Source organism: Lissotriton vulgaris, chromosome 7, assembly GCF_964263255.1.
Source record: "Lissotriton vulgaris chromosome 7, aLisVul1.2, whole genome shotgun sequence".
Lineage (NCBI taxonomy): Eukaryota > Metazoa > Chordata > Amphibia > Caudata > Salamandridae > Lissotriton > Lissotriton vulgaris.
In genome coordinates this window covers 959,131,543-959,158,195 of record NC_141695.1, presented here as the reverse complement: position 1 = coordinate 959,158,195, position 26,653 = coordinate 959,131,543, and the positions used below count along the sequence as shown (strand labels likewise).

The window sequence follows — 26,653 nt, the reverse complement described above, 5'->3', positions numbered from 1 at the left end:
AAGGGTCAGTGCTAAAGAGAGTTATTCCAATGGTGCATTTTGCTGTGACTGCACCATCAGACATATTTAGCATGAGGTGTCCATATTTTAGCATTCTTTAGTGTTCTGAAGAGGCCATAAAGAAGATTGAGTGTTCAACAAAAGAAACTTAAATGGATAATAAATCAAATTTAAATTGACAACCTTTATTGGCATTCATGAACAGCAGAAAACCAGCATCTGAGGCCTACCCAGAAGCACACCACACAAATAAGACCTGTCCGCTAGTCCCTACAGACAAACCTCCCTACCAAACTACCCCAAAAGCTCATATGCCCCAACTGTGTGATACAAGTCATGACTCCGTGCCTCCTCACTCCTGTGTAAACATGACATCTTCAATGGCATTTTAGTTCATCGTACATCCAAAATTGACCATTGGAATTGGTTAAACTAAACTTCTTGCACTGAGAAATGCTTTTAAGTATTTTGTACATTGCAATAAGAACACCGTTCCTAAATGTCCAACATAATTTGACATCTGGGTAAAATGCATATCTTGCACTGATTTCTGCACGTGTGATACACGGGGAAGATCTTTCAATCCTGCCAGACAAACAGACATTAGAGGTCTGCCTTACAAAACCAGCAGGCAATCCTCTAGCCCAAGCGCAACTGTTATGTTATGGAATAGATCTCCTCGCTACCAAAGACTGGAAATAAACCTGTTAAAGTTCAGCAAGGCTCTGAATACCCCCCTGATAAGCTCTGTCTGAACTAGTTCAGGAGTTAGCCCCTGCATACATTTCATATGCTGGCCGTGTCCATACTTTAGCCTTCCGTAGTGTTCTGAACAGGCCAAATTGCAGACTGAGTGTTCATCAGATAAACTTAAAAACCTATAAAATAAGATTTAAAGTTACGACCTTAAATAGATAATTATCTCCCTGTTTCATTCACGAGCAGCCTTTGGCCAGGAAAACACATTTGTATCCGTGTATTTATGTATGTGTGCATTTGTTTGTGTGCTTATGTATTTATTTCAGGAGTTCGGTACAGCACTGAGCACTTGCGAGAGAATGATTTAAAATAAAGATGTCCACATGATTAGACACGCAGTAAATACATCTCATAGTTTCACTGGAAACCTCTGAACTGGTCAGAAAGTTTTCTGCATTGACTTCTCCGTGAATGGGAACTACATGATTTAAACTTTTTTTTTTAAACGTAAGCTTAGATGAGCATTCATCCCTTCTGTCTTGAACACAGAGAACTCCATCCATTTGTGGTGGGTTCCTGCCTCCGGCAAAGAAGAAGGATGCTTCTGTCACCCTATTATAGTGCTGTTTACAGAGAAGTCCATGTGTCAGGGTGATTAACACTCAGCGGGCACTTCATTCTGAAGCGGCGCTGGCAGTGTTTACTGCATTTCAAATGCAAATTCCTTTCAGGTTTTTAGAAACAAAAGATACTTATTGACCCGGCAGCTTCCAACACTGCAAACTGAAGGGGACGGGGGCTGCCATCTTGAATGGCTCTTTCATCGCACATGTCTGCAGTCTTGTTCCTGTGCGTGTTCAAAATTGTCAGCCAAGATGTCTGCAATTTCAAAGTGAAACCAGGCGTGCGTGATTTTCAGAAAGGCTCTGGGTTGGTAATTGAACTGAACCACATATTTAAGGTGGAAACTGACAATATAAAATGCATTCCAGTTCCTTGAATAAAGAATGGCAACTGAATCATCTGTGGGCGTCCATCTCGTAAAGCCAACATGAATTTGGAAACATATAAAGTGCATCACGTGGGCTACTCCATTATTAATATGATGGTGCCTTATAAGGAACACGTTATTGAAAGTGCTGATACCTGAATGGTGTATGTCTCATAAGAGTCCACATGCCCCCAACACAACAATTTTAAAATCATGTTTAGGGGGTGGGGGAGAAGAAACGCCTTTCTGACAAATTGGCAATTGTTAGGCGCTATATCCGCTCTTCACATGCCTGCCACAGAGATATTTCCAGGGATGAGTTTGGCCTCGGGGAACTACTCACTGACGTCACTGCACGTCTAAGCATGTGTTCCCACTCAAGGAATTCCAGAAATGGTTGCAAAGAGCCTATGGCCAGTACTGTGAAACTTGAGCGTCGGCCTGTCTTTCACTTGGGCAGAGCATGGTAGTGTGGTAGAGGGTGATTTAGTCACCAACTGATCTAATTTCATAGGTTGGCCAAAATATAAATAATGTAGAGGTAAATCGAGCGTTTTAGCTAGTTGCATTAGTGACCACAGAGGTAGTGTATATTGGGACACCCTTGGCCTATGCGAAAAGTGAGCAGACCCCATAGTTAGCATTGCATCACGTCCATCCTTAAAACTCTGTTAACAGCACATTCCACACACTGTGCTAAAATGTCAGTTTCAGCATAATTATTATCACTGCAGTGGGAGTATTCCTGCCTCTCCACATGAACACACAGCAAGCACGTCGTGCAGGCAGGCTATGGACACAGTAAGGTGCCTTCCATCTTTGAACATTAAGGATGTGCTTGTTTACTATACAAGCCAACAATGTTTGCACCTGTACATCGAAATTTGCTATAAGAGGAGCAGAGTTGATGTCCACAAACGCCACTCCCCTCATGAATGAATACGTGCAGCGATCACATACACCCCCACACACATTTACAAACACACACACATACACGCTTCAATTGAGACGCGCTGCAACGGGCCGTGCCCTCAGTGGCCCTACTCAAACAAATACTATGTATCGACAGTCGGTGCACAGCTTTTACGGAAATGAAATCGCTGTTCTTGGTGCTGAAATCCTGAGTTCCCCCTCCTCCCGCCTAAGATGACAATAATACCAATGCGCTGCCTATCCTGCAGGAGTACCTGTGCAGACCGGTTTTTGGGATGCAGGAGGGGGGGTCACAACATATCCACAATGGAGTGGTGCGACGAACGAAGCACACCACAAAACACAGCAGTGCCATTGCTGATGTTATCCCTCCCTCACATACTACGGGCAGTCACGGACCACATATCTCTACAGCCAGCACAGCAGCACATCTGCAAGGGCCAGGCGATTGTACACAGTGCATCGTCTCCCTCACAGCCCTGCTATATACATAGAAACCATTTGCCACATAACAGATCGCCACTGCTCAGATTCACACCCCTGCATGTCAGCACAGCTGCTCATCACCCGTTTCCCCCTTTTACAAGGCTGCAGACCCCCCGCCTCCGCCCTTCCCCCCACGAAAGCGACATTAGGATGCAAAGATGCTCTTACCAATGGACGAGGGAGAGGAGCAGCAGAGCCCGCAGGACCATCGTGCTGAAAAACGCCAGATCCGTCACCAGAGTGCTCCGTTTTGGAGGACTCCTCATCTTCCTCTCGGCCCCACACACACTTCCTCTTCCTCCTTTGTTGCCGGTGAAGCAGTCCCCCTCCCTCCCTCACTAGGTACAGCGGTTGTGATGCTGCTGCATGGTGCCTGGATTAATATTCAAGGGGCAGGCATCCGATCCTCGCAGGCGCCCCTCTCTCTAGATCAAGCGACGAGATGCTCAGGCTCAGCTCAGGCAAGGCACCGCTGCCGGACCACTCCAGGAGCAGCCACGAGCGAGAGGAGGGAGCGATCGAGGGGAGGAAAAAATGCAGGCAGGAGGAAAACACACACAGGAAAAATCTGCCAGGGAGAGCAACACGAGCTTCTGCCTGAATGCAGATTAACTGGGAGGTCAAAGTGGAGGGGATGCACGTTGCTCAGGCTCAGATTAAGACATGCGTGGTGTGTCAGCTCACCCTTTGATTAAAACATAGATCAGGCTGCATATTGGAGTGCCATTTGCCCAGCTCCAACCAGAGGCTGGCAGCATTATTAGTGGCGAAGAGGCTGGCTTTCGAAAAATAGGTGACTGTCTTGGAAATTGCATGTTTGGGAAGCTTTCATTTTGATGAGGAATCTGCACTTCAGTTTGACTGGAAGAAAAAAATACCATATGTAATTAATGCAAATATGTATGTGGATGTACATTAAAGCATGTGCATATATAAATAGTTGTGTGCAGTATACACAGTAATATGTACATCTAGAAGTGTAACATTGTATATATATATATATATATATATATATATATATATATATATATATATATATATATATATATATATATATATACATACACACACACACACACACACATACATGTGCATTTAGAGACCTATCTAAATTTATTTAAATCGACTTATATGTGCCTACAGATATGTATTAACACACACATTAAAATATTTTCTGCGGTTCGTGCCGCTCCATCATTCTGACAGAGGGCTGCAACTTATGGTATGGCTTTCAGAACTGGATGGACATCCATTCAATGAGCCATCAATAGAAGTATCTATCTATCTATCTATCTATCTATCTATCTATCTATCTATCTATCTATCTATCTATCTATCTATCTATCTATCTATCTATCTATCTATCTATCTATCTATCTATCTATCTATCTATCTATCTATCTATCCATGTTTAAAGATATAAATATTTACCTACAGTCATGTATTTGCATTATACATACATACTCAAATTTAGAAAATAGACAGAGCTAGATGAGCATCCATGGCATTGGCAACTAACCATGAAAGCTACCAGGTTCCAAATTAGTCATGGCATTCTGAAGTGTATCGCCGGGTTAAACATTTTCACCAAGGTTGACTTTGGTTTCTAGCGCAGCCATGAACATTTTCAATAATTCACAGAAATGTTATTCCTGTGAATTTTGGATTTCAACTACTTGTAAGATTACAAATAGGAGTTGTGTTTTGCAAGTAATGTCAACATAATCACAGCGGATAGCATACAGCTTATTTCAATTACGAGATCTTTGTTTTTTGGTAAATAATCAACGATACTAAGTTTTAGTCTGAGGAATCATGCGCTGCTAAAATATGCCACTCGATACAATGCAGTGCAAACAAGAGCATTTTCAAACTTTAATGAGCAAAATGGTTGTTGTGCTGCAATTTGATGCTAGTGCAAGGTTATATGGTTTTGGGTCACCAAACCCCAGATAATTCATGAACAGGGTGAATAACAAGGCAGGAACAATGCCTAGGGTTCCAAGATGCCAGATCAAGTAAAGTTCCTGGCATTGCAAGATACACCAGCCCTAAATGAAATAAGGTGCAAACAATTGGGAAAAGCAAAATCGCACAATTATCCTATTTGTATTGCTTGCTATTTCCATGAAATTACAAATACAACAAGATTAAAACGACTATTGTTTCAACATACTGCAGAGTTCAAATCTCAAGCAAGACACTGCTCGCTAGCCTTCATGACTCAGATAAACGATGCTGAGCATGGCTTCCAAATTACATTTTTTATTAAAAGTGAAGATGGTGACATTATTGTTTTGTGATCTTGAATAAATATTACAATGGCCAAAACCTATCTACCTAGCTATGTATCCTCATTCTTCGGAAGTTAGGGTACACATATGCACTTTTGCCTAGATTTACTTCGTACTGCTCTATATACATGTATTTTCGCGTCAATGCTACATGTAAGGAATGCTATTATTTCATTGTGATGAAGGAAGGTCTAGTGTGAATCAAGAAGAAAAGACTATTAACTGAATGTAAGTGATTTTATCTGCTATACCCTCCTGTCAACCTAAAAAGAGTACATTGGATACTATTGCTTGCTATAGCAACCATGGTCTTCGAAATCAGGCAGTCCTAGCTTGACGGAGAAGCAGAAACAATCCATTATTTAGCTTCTTTGCAGATAGGAGAGTAAGGATAGGAAGCATGGATGTGTCCAGGTAACCAGTCAGTCCTTCCTTACTTGTTGGGAGTGGGAGGGGCGCTATGGGCTAGACTGTTCCCAGACTCCAACGCGCCTTCGGTGCGACACTCTTTTGGTGCTGTACCACTCGCAAGCCTCAGTGAGTTCTCTGCCTGCCGAAGATGCGTTGTCATGGTTACAGAGGCTGAGATGGAAGACACTTAGTGATGCAAAGATGCATCAACGAGGAGCACCTCAAAAGCAGTGAGATGAAGGGGGAAGTGGAAAGAGGGCCTGTACAGGTTGAAACAAAACCTCGTGTAGAGATAATGTAGGGCATCAAGATTAGAAGTATGTTTATAAACTGGCAGTGTGCCATGGGGAAATAATTGTACCATTGGGCCAAATTAAGACATCTGACTCATACACAAAACACCACCCCTCTGATCTGTTTATGACACACTGCTTACAAATAACTAACATAGATCTGCTTCTAAGTTATTTAGGCACGTGGTACTCTATATTCTCAATTGTAAATGGTGGATTTGTATAAGTATGCATGAATTATACCTGGCTAATGATGCAGTGGCAGTGAATTGAGGTCTCTCTGTACTTCCTGGATGTTACTGCAAGGAGCCACTTATGTGATGTACATAATTTTCAGCTTCGATATAAAGTATTTATGAATCCATTAGAGTATGTTTCCCTAATGCGTAGATGGGCAAAATGCCCAGCATATGGAAATAAACAATGCACAGCTTTAAAGGAAGCAAACAAACCTTGTTAGCACATTCCAGAAAGTGATATTGTAAACGTGTTAACCGCTGGCAGACTTAATTTCTGTATACCTTATGTTATACCTGTTGCTATTGTATGATAGTTTAATAGTGATTAAACTAGTACAGTACTGCTTCAAAGCACCAAGTTTGAGTTTTAAACAAATAATATTGAAGTTAATTATTATGCACTGTATATATTTATTTAGCATAATAGGTTCGTGTGGGGATGTTAAACTGGTTACTCAGGGCTTTAAGTGGGCCGGGTCTCACCGGTACTGAGCACCGGCAGTTTTTTAAAGGGGGCCTAAAACGGGTCTCTATCGGGCTCTGTTTTGTGTCCTGGCACAGGCGGTGTGTTTTTCCCCGGACTGCAGTGACAGCAGGCACACGGATGTGTGAAGGCTTACACTGCTCACTTCTCACTAGTGGAGTAGTTACGACATGACGTCATGCCAGGTGAGCAGGGAATGGAAATCCTTTAAAGAGTAATTTTCTCTCTGGATTTCGTTTCTCTTTTTGAAACGCGGGAGCAGCAACATTGTCGTGGTGTCACAAGGGCTTTAAGTGTAAGCTTCTTCAATATTATATGCAAGCCATAGTTACTGCTTATTTAGCTTACGCAACTAACAACCATTGACAAAGCCAATAGTCCTGACTTGTTGTAGGTATGATGTTACTTGTATCATATATCTTAGTGCAATGACAGAAACAGCAAAATACGTGTCGGGCGGCACAGTGTGCTATGCACAGATTTTTAGTTGACGTATTTTAAAGCCACGCCCTAAAATACTTTGGCCACGCCCTTTGAGTGACCCCCAGTTTTTTCATCCCACTTAAAGCAGTGTGGTTGCTAATGATAACTATGGCCCAGTGTGGGGAGTACTCTTTGTATATTCATTAGAAAGAGGAAGTGACAAAGCCCCTATCATTGCATCTTCATGGATGGAATGTAAGAATCTTACCAATGTTTCCGCAGGAATGTCATGGATTTGTAGTAAGATCCACAACTTCTCGAAGTCACCTATTGCACCTGACAATATCGAGGTAACAATGATAACCCAGAGTAGAAGAGAAACAAAACAAGGGAAAAGGGGAAGAAACTCCACGTCGTAACTCAAATAACCAGTGGATTCGCCAGGACAAGTCAAGAGGCTGTGGGCTGGAAAAGAGTTAATGCATAAATGAAAGAACAGAAACTATATTAGTTTGTCTGTTTTTCCTGTATTTCGTTATACCCTACCTTATGATCTCCCTTCTTCAATGACTGGGTAGTAATATAACTGTGATTAAGGCTTATGTGTGACACTAAAAAAAGAGAATAACGTAATGTAATGAAAGGACCCTTTGAGTAAGAGAGACTATTATATGCATGAATCTATATGTGTGCCTACCTCTTCACCCTGTGTTTCTCATGGAAAAGCCCCAAGTAACTGTAATATAGTGATGCAGTCTAGTGTTTGGGGTGGAGCTAGGGGGAGGAACAGGAACAGGAGGAGCCAAGGAGACGCTCAGAGGGCAGTTAGTGTAGGGACGAGGTCGAAGGCAGAAGTAAGGAATAAAGGCTCTGTGAAAGTACAGCCTGTGTCTGTCATTAATTAGTAGCAGGATGCTACTACTGGCGACGAGGGTGGGATGGTAGTGCTGTGCAAGTGCAATACCTCCCGAGCGATATCTAGATCCAGTGTGGAAGCCTAATAGGTTTGAGTCGCCGTCGCGACGATAGTGCCCTGCATTGCTGTCTGTTCGTGAAGCACGGGCCGTGAGCGGGAGGAGCTCTGGCAGCGCGTCCCTGGCCGAGGCTCTACAATCGGAAAGTCGTTGTGAGCGTGGCCGTTGTGAGCGCTAGAGAAGCACTGAAGTCTGGGTGCCTACCCCAGCTTCGAAGAGGATCAGCGCAAGACTGAAGAGAAAAAGACACCGAGGACCGGAGCCCACCCCGGTCCTACCTGTGTCCCAAGAAGCGTCTCGAGACTCATCTGCGTTGAGGAGCAGTGGTCCTGGCCTCCACGAGCGTCCTGTTTGCCTGCCATCGGTCAGGTGAGTGAACATCGGCTTGGAATCAGCAGAAAGAGCTAAATCTCGGCGGAAACGAGATTTCCACTACAGCGGCCATCTTAGAGTCAGGCAGTTTTGCTCCCATCCCCTGTCAGGGATCCAGGGCGGCCATCCTAAAGTCAGGCAAGCAGAGTTTGGAAATGAGAATTGACAAAGACAAGCAACAAGCATTGGCGCACATAATAAAACAAGCAGTGGCAAACATAGGAAACAAGTATTGGCGCACATAATAAACAAGCACTGACAACTGTAATTAAACAAGCATCGGTAAATGCAAAATAAACAAGCACTGATAAATGCAAGTAGCCAACAATGAACAAGCACTGGCAATAGCAAACAGAATAAGCACATGCAGATGCAAGGGATAGAATAAGAAAATAAGCACGAGCAGAAGCAAGATTAAAGTCAAACAAGCACAAGTAAGGACAACAGTAAAGTAAACAAACACGAGCGACTGCAAGAGAGCAAAATTAACAAACCCGAGTAAATGCAAAAGGGAAATAAAAAAGCAAGCACAAGCTAAGGCAAGAGATGAAACGAGTACACAAGCACAAGCAAGTACAAGAAGTGCAATAGAATAAGCATAAGCGAACGCAAGAAAAGTAACAAAATGAGCATAAGCAAATGCAAAATACAAATAAAGACAACAGTAAACACAAACAAGCACTAATACAAGTGACCAGACGGGGAATGAACAAAAGTGACTGTTAACAACGAGCACTGGCAAAGGCAAGATTTACAACGCACCAAGCCCAAGCAAGTACCAGTAACAAGCGAAGATCGAACTGAATATAAACAAGCACGAGCAAGAGCAACATGAAGTGAAAGGAACAAAAGTGTCAATAAACACAACAAGCACTGGCAAGTGCAAGAGATACACTGAGAACAAGCACAAGCAAGCACATGCTTCAAGTATAAACAAGCCCGAGCAAATGCAAGCCTTGATGTAAACAAGCACAAGCCCACACAAATCTCAAATGAAACTAACACAAGCAAATGCAAATCCAAAACGCTACAAGCACGACCCAATACAGACCCGAACATACCAAGCATGGACAAATACAAGTCCCGAAGTCAGCGAGCACAAGCAAGTGCACATCCTGAATGCACCAAGCAAATACAGATCCTGAACGTAACAAACACGAGCAAAGGCAAGTACCGAAGTAAACCTACCGCACCACGCGAAGATAAATGATCAACAGTAAGAAGAGCTAAGAAATCAAATGATCCAGAAGCACGAGTAAACGAATATCAAGGAAGCCTTCTCTCATCATTGAAACCACTGGATAACCTCTGCTAGGCCGAAAAGAAACGCAAGAACGAACTGTCAATGGCGTCACGTATCATCGCAGAAGAGCCTCAAATTACCTGCAGCTAGCAGGCCACCCTAACGAAAGAGGGAAGTTGCTGAGCCACGAGTCACGTATGGAGCATCTGAGTGGTGGCCATTTCAAAATCAGGAAATCCAAGCCTAACTCATTGAAGCCTACAGAGACAGTCGTGCTAAGGGCGGACAGAATACAGTTGTCACCCAGGAGTGGCGAACCTTCACACAGGATCTCGGCCGAAGAAGGTCAGCAAATAAGACAGGAAGCAAAGTGAACAATCCTCCGACGGTAGCAGACAAAATCTTTCCTCCCTCATGGTGGTGGTAAAAGCAACCCACCGGTCCAATACCTGCATTGAAGTACCACCCCCAGTGATGCAGACTGACAGTCAGAGTTTGGGTCCCAAATGGAACCGGTGGGTGGAATCACTGGACAATTTTCTTGACGCAATCGGTGAACAAAGAGATGGAAAATGTCTGATACTACTCCTCCAGCTGGTGGGTCATGAGGGCCGACGCTTAGTCAGAACATTTTCTAAAAGGGACACAGAGACCTATGAAAGACTTCAAGAGAAGCTACGTGCCTATTTCAACAGACAGGCAGACGTAGATCATGATCGTATCGCCTTCAACACAACACGGCAGGAACCAGGAGAACCATTGCCAAAATTCATCACCCGGTTGCAAAGTCTGGTACAATGCTGCCACTTCAACACCTTTACAAATGAGGAAGCAGTTCGGCTCCAGATAATCGAAGGCTGCTCAAATCCTAACACGAAGCGCAAGATCCTTCGAGGGCATTGGTCACTAAAGGAAATCATCAGGAAGGCCGAAGTTGGAGAGCTGATCAAAGCAAGGGAAATATTTAACGATCTGCACCCGAGTGCAAGACGTAAAGACACCAATAAAGCTCAAGAAACAAGCAAACCCAGAAAGAGGGAGGGTGAAGGCAGACCAGAGTCAAGAAAACGGGAGAGAGCAAAGTGACATGAAAGACTCTGAGTCAACAACACAAAGGACCAGGATGATCCAGGAGTGTGATAGCTTCACTGATACAACCTCAAGGAGTTATTCAACCTCAAGGAGTCATTCAACGCATGGTGCAAATGATTCTGAAGCAGATGAAGTGTCAAGTAGGACAGATCACACCAATAGCCCAGATGACACCCTGCCCAACAAAGGCGCAAGAAAGGCAAACTATAGAAGACTGGACCAGTCATGTCAACACTGGAACTCGGTACACGACCACACCCGTAGCACAGATGTTAGTGCACCACACAAGCGGGAAGAAGAAACAGATCGCATAAGACAGACTGATTCACTCAGACACCAAAAAGGGGAAGACAAACACATCCATGACATCCGAGATAATGAGGAGACTGAGAGGAGGTCATTACCATCATGCGAGACAGGCAAAGATGAAATACCCTGGGATCAAACACAAGAAACAAGCACGTGGTTATCAAACAACTTCTCCAAGGAAATGACACTGAAGACACTTCTAGAAAGGTACTTGGAGAAACATCCCAAAGATAACTCCAACTTGAAAAGCAACTCGTCACGGCCTACCCATTTCAGAAATCTACCATTCAAAACACTCTCAAAGGAACGTTCTCAAAGGAAATCGACAAAAGACTCCTCTGATTCAGAAAGCATGTCTGTCCGATCCTGGAAATCGACAAAAGACTCCTCTGATTCAGAAAGCGTGTCTGTCCAATCCTGTGAGTCGATTGAGTCATGGTCCCGACAATGGCCATGGCATCAACCACCCGAACACACCATAGAACCAAAGGACATTCTTCCCATCAAGAGCAACCTATCTCACACCAATGTCTCTGAAGACTCAATCCCCTCACAAGACAACCTGTCATGTTAGCTGCAGGCATATCACGACATAAAGAATATACCATCACCCCTGATGGGGTCAGCAAGGCTGACCCAAAGGACCTACCGAATGAAAACTGATATAAGGGACATTACACACCAGATGAGAAAGGACTATCCAGTCACTCTGCAAGGAAGGCAAGACGTGGTGACAGAGACGGATCATCATCGGATGAGAGAGGAACATGCACCTGCCCAGATAGTCAAAGGGTTCATCAGTCTTAAACGCGAGTGGGAGTGGGTGAGACAACCAGAGGCCGCAAATGAGTCCCCGGACCAAACGAGGATGACTCGTTCAGACATTGCCTTACTGTCTGGCATGCATGACCTTGAACAGGAGGACAGTGTTGCCCTCGACTGGACAAGACAAAGAGACGCAAAATCACCCGTGGGTGCTCTGAAGAGAACCAGAACGACATTCGCTCTTGAAGGAGATCGAGCGTCAATCGAACAAAAGCCAAGAAGGAAGACAGGCTGCCGACATCAAGCTGAGCCCGTCACAGTCACCTCACGTGGGGCAATTATGACCGCCTCAGAAGATGAAGACGAGTGGATAACCCAGAAGCTTATTGGAAGCCGCCACGAATCTGAGAACAAGAAGATCACACGAGACATTTTGCAATTTCAAAGATGCACTCCTGTCATCAAGGAGACTCTTGTCAAGGCAATAGAAAGCCACACCACGGAAACGGATATGCGTCTCCATAGCTTAAACGTGCGACCTGCAGACCCGTGTGGCTGACCAAGGAACTATAAATATGTTGGACGCTAAGTTTATTTTGCTAACAAAGGGGGAGATGTAATATAGTGATGCAGTCTAGTGGTTGGGGTGGAGCTAGGGGGAGGAACAGGAACAGGAGGAGCCAAGGAGACGCTCAGAGGGCAGTTAGTGTAGGGACGAGGTCGAAGGCAGAAGTAAGGAATAAAGGCTCTGTGATAGTACAGTCTGTGTCTGTCATTAATTAGTAGCTGGATGCTACAGTAACTATATGTAAACAACTTAAATATATGAAAGTAAATAATCCTTTTGCTCAGGTAACATAACTTTTCTACGTATTCCTTTTAGATCCTAAAGGCAGGGGTGGGTTATCACAGTGCAGAAAACACAGGATCTGGTAAGTTACACAAACACTTATTCATAAAATGATAAGTCAGCGCTAGAGCACTGTAACCGCATAAACTGATATGCTGCTCTGTCTTTGTCTTCTTTTCTATTTCTTTAATTGCAGGAAACTGGAACGTGGAAAACTGGAACGAAATCCACAAGTATGCCAGGTGAAGAGAACCCGAGAGGAGGAAACCTGCGTCCACACCGGGTCCAACTCGAAACACGCGACATCAGGGTATGCCAGGAGAAAACCCAAGAACATGAATGCGATGTCACCACCGAGTCTAACGCGAGGAACGCGATGACCTGGAAGAAAATCAGGTAAGATGACGGGGAGCTTCCAGAAACACTAGAACGCGAAGCACTGCGGGTTGTGGAAGGCCGAGCTTCAACTCGCCTGACCAGTCCTCGCGCATGCGCGTTCTAGACCGGCGGCCATTTTGGTAGTTTGTTTATCCATCGCGCAATCGTGACATGGAAGCTACTGTTTACACACCTTAAATTGTTGAACAATGTTCCTACCATGACAATAGAGGGTATCAGCTTTGCTTGTAAGTGTTGTTGCCTACGTGTGTCTATGTTGCGTGTGTATGCTGTATATGCGTGGAATGGTGGGGATACATTTAGGTTAACCAGCTGTACATTTATTACACCATTTTGTTGGAAAGAAGATTATAACTTTTATCAGAAAAGACACTCTTAAACAATATTCAGAAGGATCACACATGCACATAATCAACCTGCAATAATATTCACACAATTCAGACATAGCTTTTGAGCAGGCCAGTAAGATGAAATTCTCAGTAGCCTACAAATTATCCTTTATTTCTAATCACTGAAGAATCAGACGGCTACATATATGTACATACTGGAAAGTATGCATTCTGATATCGCAGCCAATGAAAAACCACTAGGACTTAGTCCTTCAAATCCCAATGGAAACCCATAAGAAGGTGCCCACTGAGTTTATATTCCATATTGAAGGAAGACGGAATGGCTCAAATGTAAACATTTATGGTCAAAGAGTACCTTTTGAATTTGAGGTACAGAGTACATGTAATGACCGGATTCTCAGACCAGATAGGATCAGCTCACCAGAGCACCGTCAACCCAGCCAAAACGTAACCACCTCCCTCCTCAGGACCCATCTATCCAGGCACCTGGGTACCTACCTGAGGATGGGGAACTCGCAATATACAAGCTCATATCATCAGAAACACCACTAAATCTATAGGGATTACTAGGAATACTCACTGATTACTAAGGATGTCCATGCCCTTCACCACACTCATACCTCATAGTCTCGCGACCATATGGGCCCAGACTAATCTACCCTGGGGCAGTTCTGATTATATACCATTACACACTGGCCACAACCAGTGCTCTCTCAAGCCACAATCCGGTGGGTATAAATACCAGTATCCTCCCTGGTACTCGCTAAACAAGCCACAATCCGGTGGGTATAAACACCAGTATCCTCCCTGGTGCTCGCTAAACAAGCCACAATCCGGTGGGTATAACGCCGCATCCCAACGACGATCACTTTCCTATGAATACCTTCAGCTCTCTCTCTCTATGTTGGGAAGTTTCTCTCACTATTCACTAGAGGTTCACTACTACAATAATATTATGGAATGGCCGAATTACACAGTGTACAACTTATTCTCTTAGCTCAAGGGCTCCTCTCTCCCTAATTATTCAGTTGTCACTTACCTGATCGGGGGTCGCTTCCGTTCGTGCACTGACACCTGACTAGAAGAAAAGGTTACCTGCACTATTTAAGAACAAGGCATACGCTGGTTCACTAAGAACTGGGGTATCTTTATTAACAATAACAATAACAATACTATAACACATAGCCTGAAGAGTAAAAGGATAATAGACACATACACAGATCTGCGGGGTCTCTGTAAAGCTCTATTACTATACCACATCCACATGTAATTAACAGCGACTGTAACTAGACTGACCACATCCACATGTAACTAACAGGGACTGTAAATACACTGCACACCGCTGAAAGAAAAAGGATTAGCAACACAATAGGGACAAGGTTATTGTTTAAAGATAAAGGACCAATATCACCTGATTAGTATGGAGTCTTGCTCTAGCTGTCATCTGGGCTCCTCACTCGTCTGTGCCTTAGCTCGTCTTAGATCTTCCCCTGCACTCTTGGACACGAATCTGCGCTGATCACTCTGCACTGGATTCCTCTCCCCCACAAACTCTCTCCACCTTCCAACTTCAGTCTAATAGTTTCTGCCGCTCTGATAACCGTTCGCTCCACTAGCTTCTTCACTCTGTCTGATTATCTCTGTTCCAATGTCTAATTCACTCCAGCTGCTCCCACAGATTAATCCACGATATAACTTCAGTCTCTTCCAAAAGGTATCACTTCAGACTCCAGCTGATCACAACTGCTTCTGGTTTCTCTCTCTGGTTCCAGCTCACCGACTGTCTGTCTGTCTCCTCTCTGTTCCAAGCATCTTCTTCTTTCTCTGGTTCCAACTGTCTCACTGACAAACTGACTAACTGACAAACTGACTTCTCTCTGTTCCAAGCATCCACTGTCTCTTCTCCTCTGCTCCAACTCCTCTCCCTCTCCACTCCTTCTGCACTCAACTCTTTCTGTTCCAATCATCGACTGAACTCCTTCCAACTCAAACTCTTTCTGCTTCCAACTCAAAACTCTTTCTGACTGACTCCGCCTCTGCACTTCACTAATATGGAATGCTGTCTCCTCATGGAAAGTTCCAGCCAGCAGCCTCCTCCCACCGATTCCATGTACCAGGCTCCTTGCGCTAGATGCTCCCACAGTGACCAGCTGCTTGTTTCGTCTAGAGACCTGAGCCCAGAGACACTTCCTGATTAGATTCAGCTCTGGCCGGTTCTCTCCAGTTCGCTTAGGGCGAACAACACCTTATAACTAAAACATTACCTTTACCCTGCAAGCATCTCAGTTCTGCAGGGACAGAAAGCAAAATGGAGTCTCTCTAGTTCTGGGCCTTGTAGGCCTAAGAAGGATGAAATAACACTTAGCTCTGTCAGAGTACATACACAAACCATCCCAATATGTAATATAAAGTCAGGACTACAGGATCCACCCTCTACTATAGGTAGGATGATGAAAGGACACATAATTATGTCAAAGCCAATAGGCAATAGATGTATTAGAGTCAAGAATAAGGGATCTATCATCATATTAAGCAGCTATCCTCTAGTTTATGCTGCTAGGTCTGGAAAAAGGCCTTAAAAGGACCAACACAAGGCAAGAATAGAGATTCAGGATGGTAGCAAGCTTAAAGTCACCATCACTCAGAAGTAGAGCCAAAAACCCAGTCACTACAGTACAGCATTCCCGCAAAGAACATAGAGTCATATTTTCAAAGAGATCGTACATCGCAAGACAGCACAACACAGAAAGTGAAGTTACTCCATTGCATTGTGTGAATAGGAGAAAGCAGAAATGCATCTTATCTCCCCAAAATGACAACATTCTGCTCTCTCTGTGTGCAGCCACATTTGTAGCTTCCTAGCACCAATGCAAGCTCCCTTGCCACATAGCGCAAGAGTTCCTGGGCTAAAGTCAGTGTAGTTTTTGTGAAGGTACCTTCCTGCACAAAAACTATCCTTTGAGGCTGTTAAACCAGACATCCTTGGAGTGGTATTCACCTAAACAGTTTGCCTTCACCCATTCTGTTTTGCTGAAACAGTTTTGTTGTCTTTAAGTTATGTGTACTATACTACTGCTAACTAGTGCTAAAGTGCTACCTCCTGCAAACATGGTACAATTGGCTTACACTTACATGACACATTTACTTTACTAATAAATCCCTAGTAGATGGTTCTACATGCACTCAGGGCCTCTACATTAAATGATACTAGTGGGCAGCAGCACTCATTGTGCCACCCACTAAATTAGTCCTCTAAAAATGTCTCATGCCTGTCACTATGTCCTTTAGTGCAGTTTTAAACTGCCATTTCGACTTGGCCAAATAAATCTTTTGCAAGATCAGAACCTTCATATTTAATAGTGATAAGACATCCTTAAGGTCTGCCAGGGTGCAGTGTATTTGAAAAATAGGACATGTATACTTAAGTTTTACATGTCCTGTCAGTGAAAAGCTCGTAACGTCACTTTTCACTGTTGCAAGGCCTACCACCCCCATTGACTAACACGGGGTTACTTTATTACACTTAATATGTGATCAATTTAGATTGGGAGCAGGTAGAAATATATTGTTTGCACTCAAATTAATTGTAATTGTAATTACCTTGTAATGGGGAAGTCAAAATACAAGTTACTATTCTGAAAATGGCACTTTTAGAAAGTTGGTATTTTCTTCTTCTAACCATTTGTGCCTTCTGCTAGTGTCCTGGGACACATGGCTCTGAATGCTCTGCTGTTGGCCTTGTGTATTCATTTTCAGACAGTGACACGAAGGTGGTTTAGGTGTGAGCAAGATGGGCCATCCTAGCAAGATGCCATTGGAGGGAATGCATCCAGCCCCACTCACACTTCAAAGGATTTTACCTGCTACACACACAACGTAACCTGACACCAGGCCTGCCCTACCTTTTGTCACTCCGAACAGTTTGGAACCTTGATCTGGACCAAGACCCTAGAAGAATGACTACTCTGCTGGTAGAGGACTGCGGTGCAGCATGAAGGACTGCCTTGCTGGCTGAAGAAGGAAGACTGGACCTGCTGACCTTGCTTCCAGACTACAACCGGCTGAACGCCTGTGTGACCTGCAAGGACATAACAACCTTGCAGAGGCCATCCTGCAACTGCCCATTGCACCAGCTGCAATTGAACCTGCCTAGACCTGCCTGAATCCTGCTACTGGCCTCTGCTGAAGTGTGTCTTGATTCACAGGAGGTGCCTGCAGGTCCTGGACCCTTGCCTACATCAGTGGAAGCTCCTCCAAAGAAAAGGGAGAAAATCCTGAAGTTTGAGATCCTTGTGACTGAGAAGGGGCACGTTGGGGTGTGTGGCCTGATGCCAATAGAGTTAAAAGTAACTCTCAGAGCTCTGAGCACCACTATCTGGCACCATCTGTTGATTCTCCTGCCACCATTGCCCCCAAGTTGGCACTAACTTAATTGTGCCAGAATGCACTGCACAGCAGAAGGGGCAATGGGGCACATGACCTGTGTGAAGCTTGAGTTGTTTGGTTGGCCATGCTGATTCTCATGTTTTAAGAACGTTCCCAACAAAACCATGTGATTACAATAAGCCACACTGCCACACTTAGGTTGAACCAACACACACATAATGGCTCATGAGAATCAGCATGGCCATTCTCATAATCTATGCGCATGTAATACGAGGCGCTAACAACATTTTCACTGAAATGGAATTCAATGGTTTTATGTAAGGCCTCCCCTTGAGTTACCATTGGAAAACATAAAACTTTGAACTACAATGTCCAGAATGCTTCCAGTGTCTTTGCCGTTTGTCTGGGGATGTCACTAAGAGAACGTAATCACATGGTTTCGTTGGGAACATTCTTAAAACATGAGAATCAGCATGGCCATTCGCATAATCTATGTGCATTTAATAAGAGGCGACAATAAAAAAAATTCCAAAATGCAACACAATGGTTTTATATAAAGACTCCCCTTGAGTCACCATCGGAAAACAGAAGCTTTGAACTAGAATTCCCAGAATGCTTGCAGAGTCTCTGCCGATCGTCGGGGCATGTCACTAATTTATTTATTTATTTATAAAAGATTTGTAATGCGCATGGATGCCTCAGCAATGAGGCATCCCAGCGCAACCAGAAACTAAGGAAGGAACAGAGAGACCCACAAGCGTCTAAACATCAGATAGTGGGAAACCACCAGGTTTTTAGAGAATTAAGAAAACATCAAAAGATTAGGGATGTCTTGAATGTGCGCTGGGAGAGAGTTCCAGAGTTTGGCCACCAAGAAGCCAAACAAGCGGCCCCCAGCCCTCGCTCTCCTGACTCGAGGGACACAGACCAGCCCATGATTGGCAGATCTCAGAGCACGCCTGGGCATATAGGGCTTCAATAAGCCAGATAGCCCAATGGGGGCTTGTTGCATCAGGATTTTGTAAGAGATGCACAGCAGCTTGAATCGAATACGTTCTTCAATGGGCAGCCAGTGCAGCTTAGGGAGCACATGTGCCACCGACTGAGATCTTGGTAGAGCCACTAACACATGTGCTGCCGCGTTCTGAACCCTCTGCAGGCGTTAAATACTAGCTTTGTTGGCGCCCAGATATAAAGAGTTACCGTAATCAAGCCTAGCAAGAATGGAGGCCTGCACAATGGCTTGGCGCACTCTGGGAGGAAAAAAGCCAAGCAAGGGCCTCCATCCTCTCAAAAGCCCAAAGCAAACAGCGGCAACAACTCTTGTCTGTTTCTCAAATGTCAGTCCATTATCGAGCCAGACACCCAAGTTCTTTACCGCCTCCTTGAGTGACGGGGCGAGTTTAAGATGGTCGGGCCACCACTGTTCGGACCAGAGCTTCTGGTCCTTCCCGTACAGTAGGATCTCGGATTTGCTAGCGTTGAATTGAAGACAGTCAGCCTTCATCCAATCCGAAATGACCAACAGATCCTCATTGAACTTCTCCAGGTTGACGCAGCAATTTTTGGAGAAGGCGATCACCAGCTGGGTGTCATCTGCGTATGACACCAAGGACAACCCCCTGCCTCTAACCACCTCCGCCAAGGGTCTCACATAAAGAGTAAATAAAAGCGGGCTCAGGATAGAGCCTTGAGGTACCCCATGGTGCAGGGAATGGTCCTGAGAGTGAAAAGGTGGCACTGAAACTTGTATTGACCGCCCTGCCAAGAAGGAGCGAATCCAATCCAGAGCATCGCCCCTGATTCCAGCCACCCAAAGACGTTCCTGGAGGATCACATGGGACACCGTATCAAAAGCGGCACTTAGGTCCAGTAGGCCCAAGGCGGCCGAGTCTCCCACATCCAGCCTGCTCCGGATAGATTCCATTACAGCCAGGAGAGCTGACTCAGTACTATGAGGAGGGCGAAACCCATGTTGGGAAGAGTAAAAGATGTTATGCTCATCGATATATTTGGACTGGATGGAATTCACGTGCGCCTCCACCAACTTGGCCATGAAAGGCAGCTGGGATTTGGGGCTGTAATTGCCAGGGTCTTCCGGATCTAATGATGACTTTTTTATCAATGGGATGACTTTTGCATGCTTCCACGCCCTAGGTACGGAAGCTAGTTTCAGGGACAAATTGGCCAATTCTAGACCCACAGGCGCAATAAGTGGCTGAAGCTGGCGAAAGTGGGTCGATGACAATGGGTCAGCTGGAGAGCCCGACTTAATTTTAACGCATAAGGCCTAAAATTCCTGGGGCAACAGCAAAGGGAACGTTGTTACGTGTTCTCGGTGGGAACGTTCTAAAAATAACTTTGCGAGGACATTTTCTCAGAAGCAGATACAGTGTTGTGGATTGTATACCCAGGAAATGCTTGAAAGGAACACCACCCCAAAATCAAGGTACGTCGGGGCTTTGTTTAAAAGTGATTTGATGGCACGAATGTCGCTCAAGACGTGGAACTTAACTGATGCTTTCCGCCGTTTCTTGTGTTTTACAGCGCGGCGGTGCTGTGATAAATTTCACTCCTGGTAAGAGGCTGTGGCGGTATTTAATTCTCCCGCAGCGAATTCCTCACAGTAAGTCAAGGACTGATGCAAGTTTATTTAGCAAAAAGGTTTTGTATTGAGACAAGTTGACTCTAAATTGGCTTTCTGTTTGTTTCTGGCGCAGAGCCAAAAGATACACTGAACAGGTTGCCTTGAGAAATTTGGAAGCTCGTGTGACTATAAGTAAGTGGCTCTAATAGGCAGTATATTTGTGTGGTTAAAGTAGCCCGGCCGGAAGGTTTTCTGAGTTTTTTCAATATGATTTGTCATTACAGAACTGGGATTTAATCAACAGTAGGCAACTAGATCGGCTGATCTATAAAAAAAAGAGTAAGGTAAGCCTGAGACCCTTGGTAGGGTAGAGGAGAGAGTGTACTATACATTTTTTTGCAAAAGGGTAATTATGAGTTTCAATTTGTTTTATGTCATTGCAGCTTGTTGGTCCTGAGGAGAACACCATTCAGTTGGGGTGTTCGAAACGCGTCGACCTGCTAGTTGCGACCTATTGAGTTTTTTGAATTATTTAAATTTCTCTGGATGTTTATAATAATCATGTTATTTATGTACCATAGGTCGTGTCATTGGTTTCAACACATATGTCTATGTTGAACACAAAATACTGCAAAAATTGAGGGAGTGTGATAAGTATGTTTGTGTGTGTCTGCTGCTATGAATGTGTCAGTTTGAGTGGGTTTTTGAAAGTGAGATTGTAATTTTATGTGAAATGTAAATTGCCAAATTGTGGGATTATTTTGTGAATGAACAAACTATTGAAACATTTTCGCTGAATAATCCATCTAAATAAAATGATGGATCAATCTTTTTTGAAAAAATAAAAACTGAGAGTTAAAAAGATTAGGTAGTCATGTTTGTTTACGTCTATGTGGATCTTTCTAAGATAAGGTACAAATACCTATCAGTAGTGGTGCTCTATTGTTGGTTGTTAAAGGAGAGTGAAAGCAGAATGTTGGAGAAAAAGGGAGCAGGAGTAGATCAGGTTTTGATCTTATATGTGAAACCATTCAAGGCAGTTTCTAGTGCGACTTTAGCGAGATGGGTTAAATGTTCCATGAAGGAGGCCGTTGTGGATGTCTCTAGGATCACAGTGCATTCGGCGAGAGGGGCTATGGCGAGTAAGGTGAGTATGTTAGGTGGGAGACTAGAAGATATTATGAAGTCAGCAGATTGGTCCTCTGTTTCTCCGTTCAGTCGATTTTATTTTAAGTCAGTTGAACATGTTTCAAATTTGTTTTAGAAAGCTTTGAACATGCATAGCTAGCCTCCTGTCTTGACATAAAGTTGTGATTCTAATAGGTTTACTGAATATAGACTCAAGATGTTCTTAAAGAGAAGGAGGCTAGCATTATCCCGCCCACCCTTCCCCTTGGGTGAGGCTAAATTCTTTGTATTTTTTATGTAATATTTTATGTTGTTGGTTTGGAATTTTTCTAATGGTTTTTTCCTTGCAATATGAGGATTTATGCATGTTAATTTTTTGTTCATATGTTTTGTTGTAGAAAGTTAAAAAAAGGTTAGTTTGAAGTAATGTGCTACCACGTGCTCTGTCCTACCTTTCTGTCGTCTGCTCTTGTACTCTGCCTAGTGACAAGTTATATTTAGCCTCTTCTGCTTTGCACATGCTCAGTTGAGCTTGCAGCTGTCTATGCAGCTGTCATTAGTCTGTAACTGTCAGGATGTGTTTACTAGAATCAGCAACTGCTAGCTCCTCCCACTTGTTGATTGTGCTTTTTCTGTATGACCTTATATGCACCTAAAACCTTCTTTCTGTTCTTACACCGCCTTCTTTTGAGCCCCTGTGTGGGTATAAAAGGTGCATATTCCTACTGTTCGGTGTGCTACTTCATACGCTACCGAAGGGTGTTGTGTGAATGTAGTTTCAGCTCTTGAGGTTAACAAAGCGCATTGTTTTGTATTGCAGTTTCCATGCCAACTTCTTCCTATTGGTCTGAGGACTTTGTGCAGAGAAGGTCAAACCCCTAGCACTAGTAGGCCTTGCTGAGGCTCACCACAACAAATTGGCGCCCAACCAGTGGGGCTCATCAGCGACTCGGATGCCCGAAGGAGTGGTCGAAACGAAGGATTGGAATCTCACTACGGACGATCATTGCCCGAGGAGACCCGCGTCTTGGCAAACCACTGCGTTTTTCCTCTCTTTCTGATCTGACCATCCAGGTGGTGCTGGTCCTCAACTGAGATCTCTTCTGTTGATTTGCCGTGCAGTGACCATTTGGTCGATTCAAGAACTTGGCAGTTGGAATCTAGACGCCTGGGATTCGTAAAGGTGTTTTGCAATGCTTGCTGTGGCTTTTGGAATTTGTATTGGCCAATTTGGGATATGTGAGTAGTTGATATATATAAGTTGCAATTTATATAGGCAGGTATTGAGGAGAATGTTCTCTGTTTTGAATTGATTTGAACGGCACAGTGTACAAGAGTACTGTAAGTGCTACTTTAGACATAATACTGCATATTTTGCACTATTTTGTGGCATGCCTGTTTCTAGCACACTTCGTAGAATGTGTTGCTTTTGTAATGGTACCAGTTTTGGAATTGATGAAGTACAACTGGCTCCCCCGGAGTAGACGCCTAATAGGGATATGTATATTAAATATGGTATTTCTTCTATAATGTACAGCACGTTATGGAATAAATATACTTGTAAAGATCCAGAGTTGCATTGGCCTATGCATGGGTCATTTGATTTGCAGAAGATTCAGTATGTGGAATAACAAATGTTTAAGTGAAAGGCTAGGAAAGACATGTTTGACTGTGTACGAATGTGGGAGTAAGAAGTGCGTGAACGAATGAAGCGTGAGCAAGCCTTGATTGAAAAGGAACAGCGTTAGAGCATTCATGCAAAAGCATTAGAAATGAAAAAAAAGAAATGAAAGAAATTACAGAGTGAGAAGACAGGGAGCGTCATTTACAGGTAAATGGCCAATATGCTCTTCGTAGACCTCTCTATCCTATCCTTAACTCCTTCCACGCTCATGATGAGCCCAGCTCGTCATGCAGTAGCCTGCTGCTACACTCATGACGAGCTGAGCTCGGCATGAACTAATGGAAATGAGTCAAAGCCAGCGCAGCAGGGGAATTCCCATAGCATTGAAGGTGTTAATAAATCACAAGAGGATTCTCTTTTGTTAGACTGTTCTCCGCCTCCGTATACTCTTCCTTCTGCTCCTCATGAGTCAGATGAAGACTCTTCCAAAGAGCAGGAGAAAGCACGAAAACTCGTTCTATGTTGTCCGCTGAGCGTGCGTCTGAAATTAGATCTGCTGCTCGTAAAGCCGTTCATAGTGTTGTCCCTGCTACTGAACTTTTAGATGACATGTAAGATTGGCATGAAAGGAGCAAATATATTTTACCAAGGAATTTGCTTCAGAGGTCAATGAGCGGTTTAGGAGACATTCTGGGGAATTAGAGCCCGATGATATAGCAAATAACTGTAAGCAAATGCGTGATGGTCTTTTTGTCTTCTCCCAGGTGGCTGATATGATCAGACATTTGGTTAAACTGTTGCTGATGCAGTCCGTTTGCGAGAGGAGAAAAAGCCAGCAGCAGCAGCTGCACAAACATCTCAGACGGGCATGGCATAAGCTTCTATCTTCGGAACGGATAAGACTATGATAGTTCATGCAAAACCTATGCGGGAAGCCGCACCTTTGTATGTTCCTCCTGGAGGCACGGGAACTAGTGATGATAAGGATTCTACTGATGCAAAGGGTTATTTTGTTTATTATTGGGTTTACCCCCCTTGGAATAGAGTGGATGTCATGGCTCTTAAAAATGCATTACCTGATCCACGGAAGAATCCAGCAGCTTTTTATGAGGAAGTTGAGGGTACTACTAGCTCTTGTACTATGACTCTGCCTGATATTGACCTTTTTTTTGGATTGATATTACCGCCTGATATGTGGAGAACTGTTCGTAAAGTTCATGATCGTACAGCTTTTGGGTCGAAATGGAAAGATTTAGAATGAATGGATGAAGAAAGGGAACCAGCACAAAAACCATGTCAGTTAATATTAGATCTCCCCGCTGCTATTATAGTAAAACTAAAGACTATTATTCCTCCTAAAAAGATAGACTGGACAGTGTTAGCATCTTGTAAAGAAAAGGTAGATGATTCGATTTCTGACTTCTTTAAACGCTTTTGAGGAGGCATTCCATGTTTTTAATGGCCAGTCGTTGACAGATGACATGGGCAGGCATCTGTTTGTTGATAAATATGTTGCCAACCTGTTGCCAGGAAAAGCTAGTTGCCTGAAGGCCAGTGAAAGTTCATGGAATACCTCTTCTCCGGTTTCCCTTTTAACTATGGCTCAGTATTATGAACGACAGGAGTTAGAAGCGAAGGGCAGTGAGGATAAAAAGACTAAAGAGGTAAAAACGAAGGTTATGTTGGCTCAGGCTTTTGGTCCGACTTCTAGAGGCAATGATAGAGGTGGACGTCGATCTTATGGTTCGTCCTTCCCTTCTTACACTCGTTCGGGTCTGTTGACCAGTGTGCGTACTGAAGGACATTTGGACATTGGGCCTCCGATTGTCCGGCACTTCGTGCTTAGCAGTATCCACGTGGACGAGGACAAATGCCAAATCGTTCAGGATATCGAGGGTCTAGAGGGAGCATGGATGATCGTATTAGGTTTGATTCTAATATGCGTGGACAGGATAGGTTTAAAACTTTTGACTAACAAAATCAATATCAAATGTCCGATTGTATGCCTTCCGATTTCAAAGATTCTGCTTATGCATAGGATTGCCTAGCATGGGGTAAGGAATCAGTTGAAGTTCCAGTAGATCAGAAGGGTCCCTATGTGTCATAACAGAGAAAGGTTCACTAACCTTACAAACACCGGATACAGCAGAAGCGAGGATGATGCTAGCTTCCCCTTTTCCACCCGTCACGGTACCACCTGAGAGCGGATAACCACACACTCAACAGAGTGGCCCCTAAAAAGGGAAGGGAAAAAAGGGAGAAAGAAACCAAAACACTGTGGCAGCCGGAAATCATCTACTGCTAAGATGGTAGGATCGATACACTTCATTCTATGATTTGTATCGGGAACTGTAAAGGGAGACACAAGAAACGAAAGATAAGTACTTATCCCCTCCCCCTTTGTATCTATCAACACCTATAAACATGTATTCAATGGGTGTACTCACTATATATACTGCCACTTTTTTCATCCAAGAATAAAAAGATGCAAAAAGAAGAAAAATAAAGAAAAGAAAAGAAAATAAGTCCTTCCTTGTTTCGTAATGCATGAAACAGTTCTGGGCCAGCAAAGTCACCAATATCGACAGGTAACAAAACCTTTACTTATCTGACCACTTCCTGGTGTTCATATCCAAGGTTAAATAGAAACGCAATCCTTTCCTCTTTTCAACTCCTCACAAGAAAGGAAAATTCCAAAGCCTCTTTCGCAATTGCCGATAATGTTGGGGCCCCAACAGGCACAGGAAGCCAAAAGAATATTCCTTTAAGAATCCAAGTCCATTATATTTCCGCTCCGCGTTACCCGCACTGCATAAACAAGTTGTGGTACACGGACTCCAGCAACTCGGATCCCCGGCTGCCGGAATACAGTTCAAAGGTTCTGAGCGCGTTGAAGCGCGTTTGCTTTCCGTGAAGAGATTTCTTCGTGCCTCCAAACACCAAAAACGAGTCTCTCTTGTTCCAGGTAAACAACAAAAGTCTTAGCGGTTTCCACCATTGATTCAGGTGACAAGCATCGATTAAGAGCAGGGGAGGAGATTATAAGGAAAACCAGCGAGAGGTTAGAGATAGGAAAGAGACAACAGACTACAGCTAGGTGTTCTGGGAGATGTAGTGCCTCCACCAGCCCGTCTGCCAAACCCTTATAAGCAATAAAATTGTGACACTGTTACAGTACATGTTTTGGGTTCTACTGATCAGTTTCTGGTTGATACAGGAGCTACTCGTAGCGCCTTATCTAAACACTTGGTTCCAAGGGCTCCCCTGTCTGGCTTAACTATTATATCGATAGGTTTCGATGGAACACCTTCCCTTAGCCCA

General features: G+C 43.9%; 1 protein-coding gene across 2 annotated transcripts in view; it reads right to left on the bottom strand.

Annotated features, from left to right (window-relative positions):
- The window catches only part of GABRG2 (gamma-aminobutyric acid type A receptor subunit gamma2), a 553,433-nt gene extending 549,722 nt beyond the window's left edge, over nucleotides 1-3,711 (bottom strand). For both annotated transcript variants that reach the window (XM_086931400.1, XM_086931401.1), the window contains exon 1: nucleotides 3,278-3,711. In XM_086931400.1, coding sequence (XP_086787526.1) covers nucleotides 3,278-3,375 — 98 coding nt within the window. In that variant the 5' untranslated portion in view covers nucleotides 3,376-3,711. The remainder of the gene's footprint in view (nucleotides 1-3,277) is intronic.
- Between the last annotated feature and the right edge of the window lie 22,942 nt (nucleotides 3,712-26,653).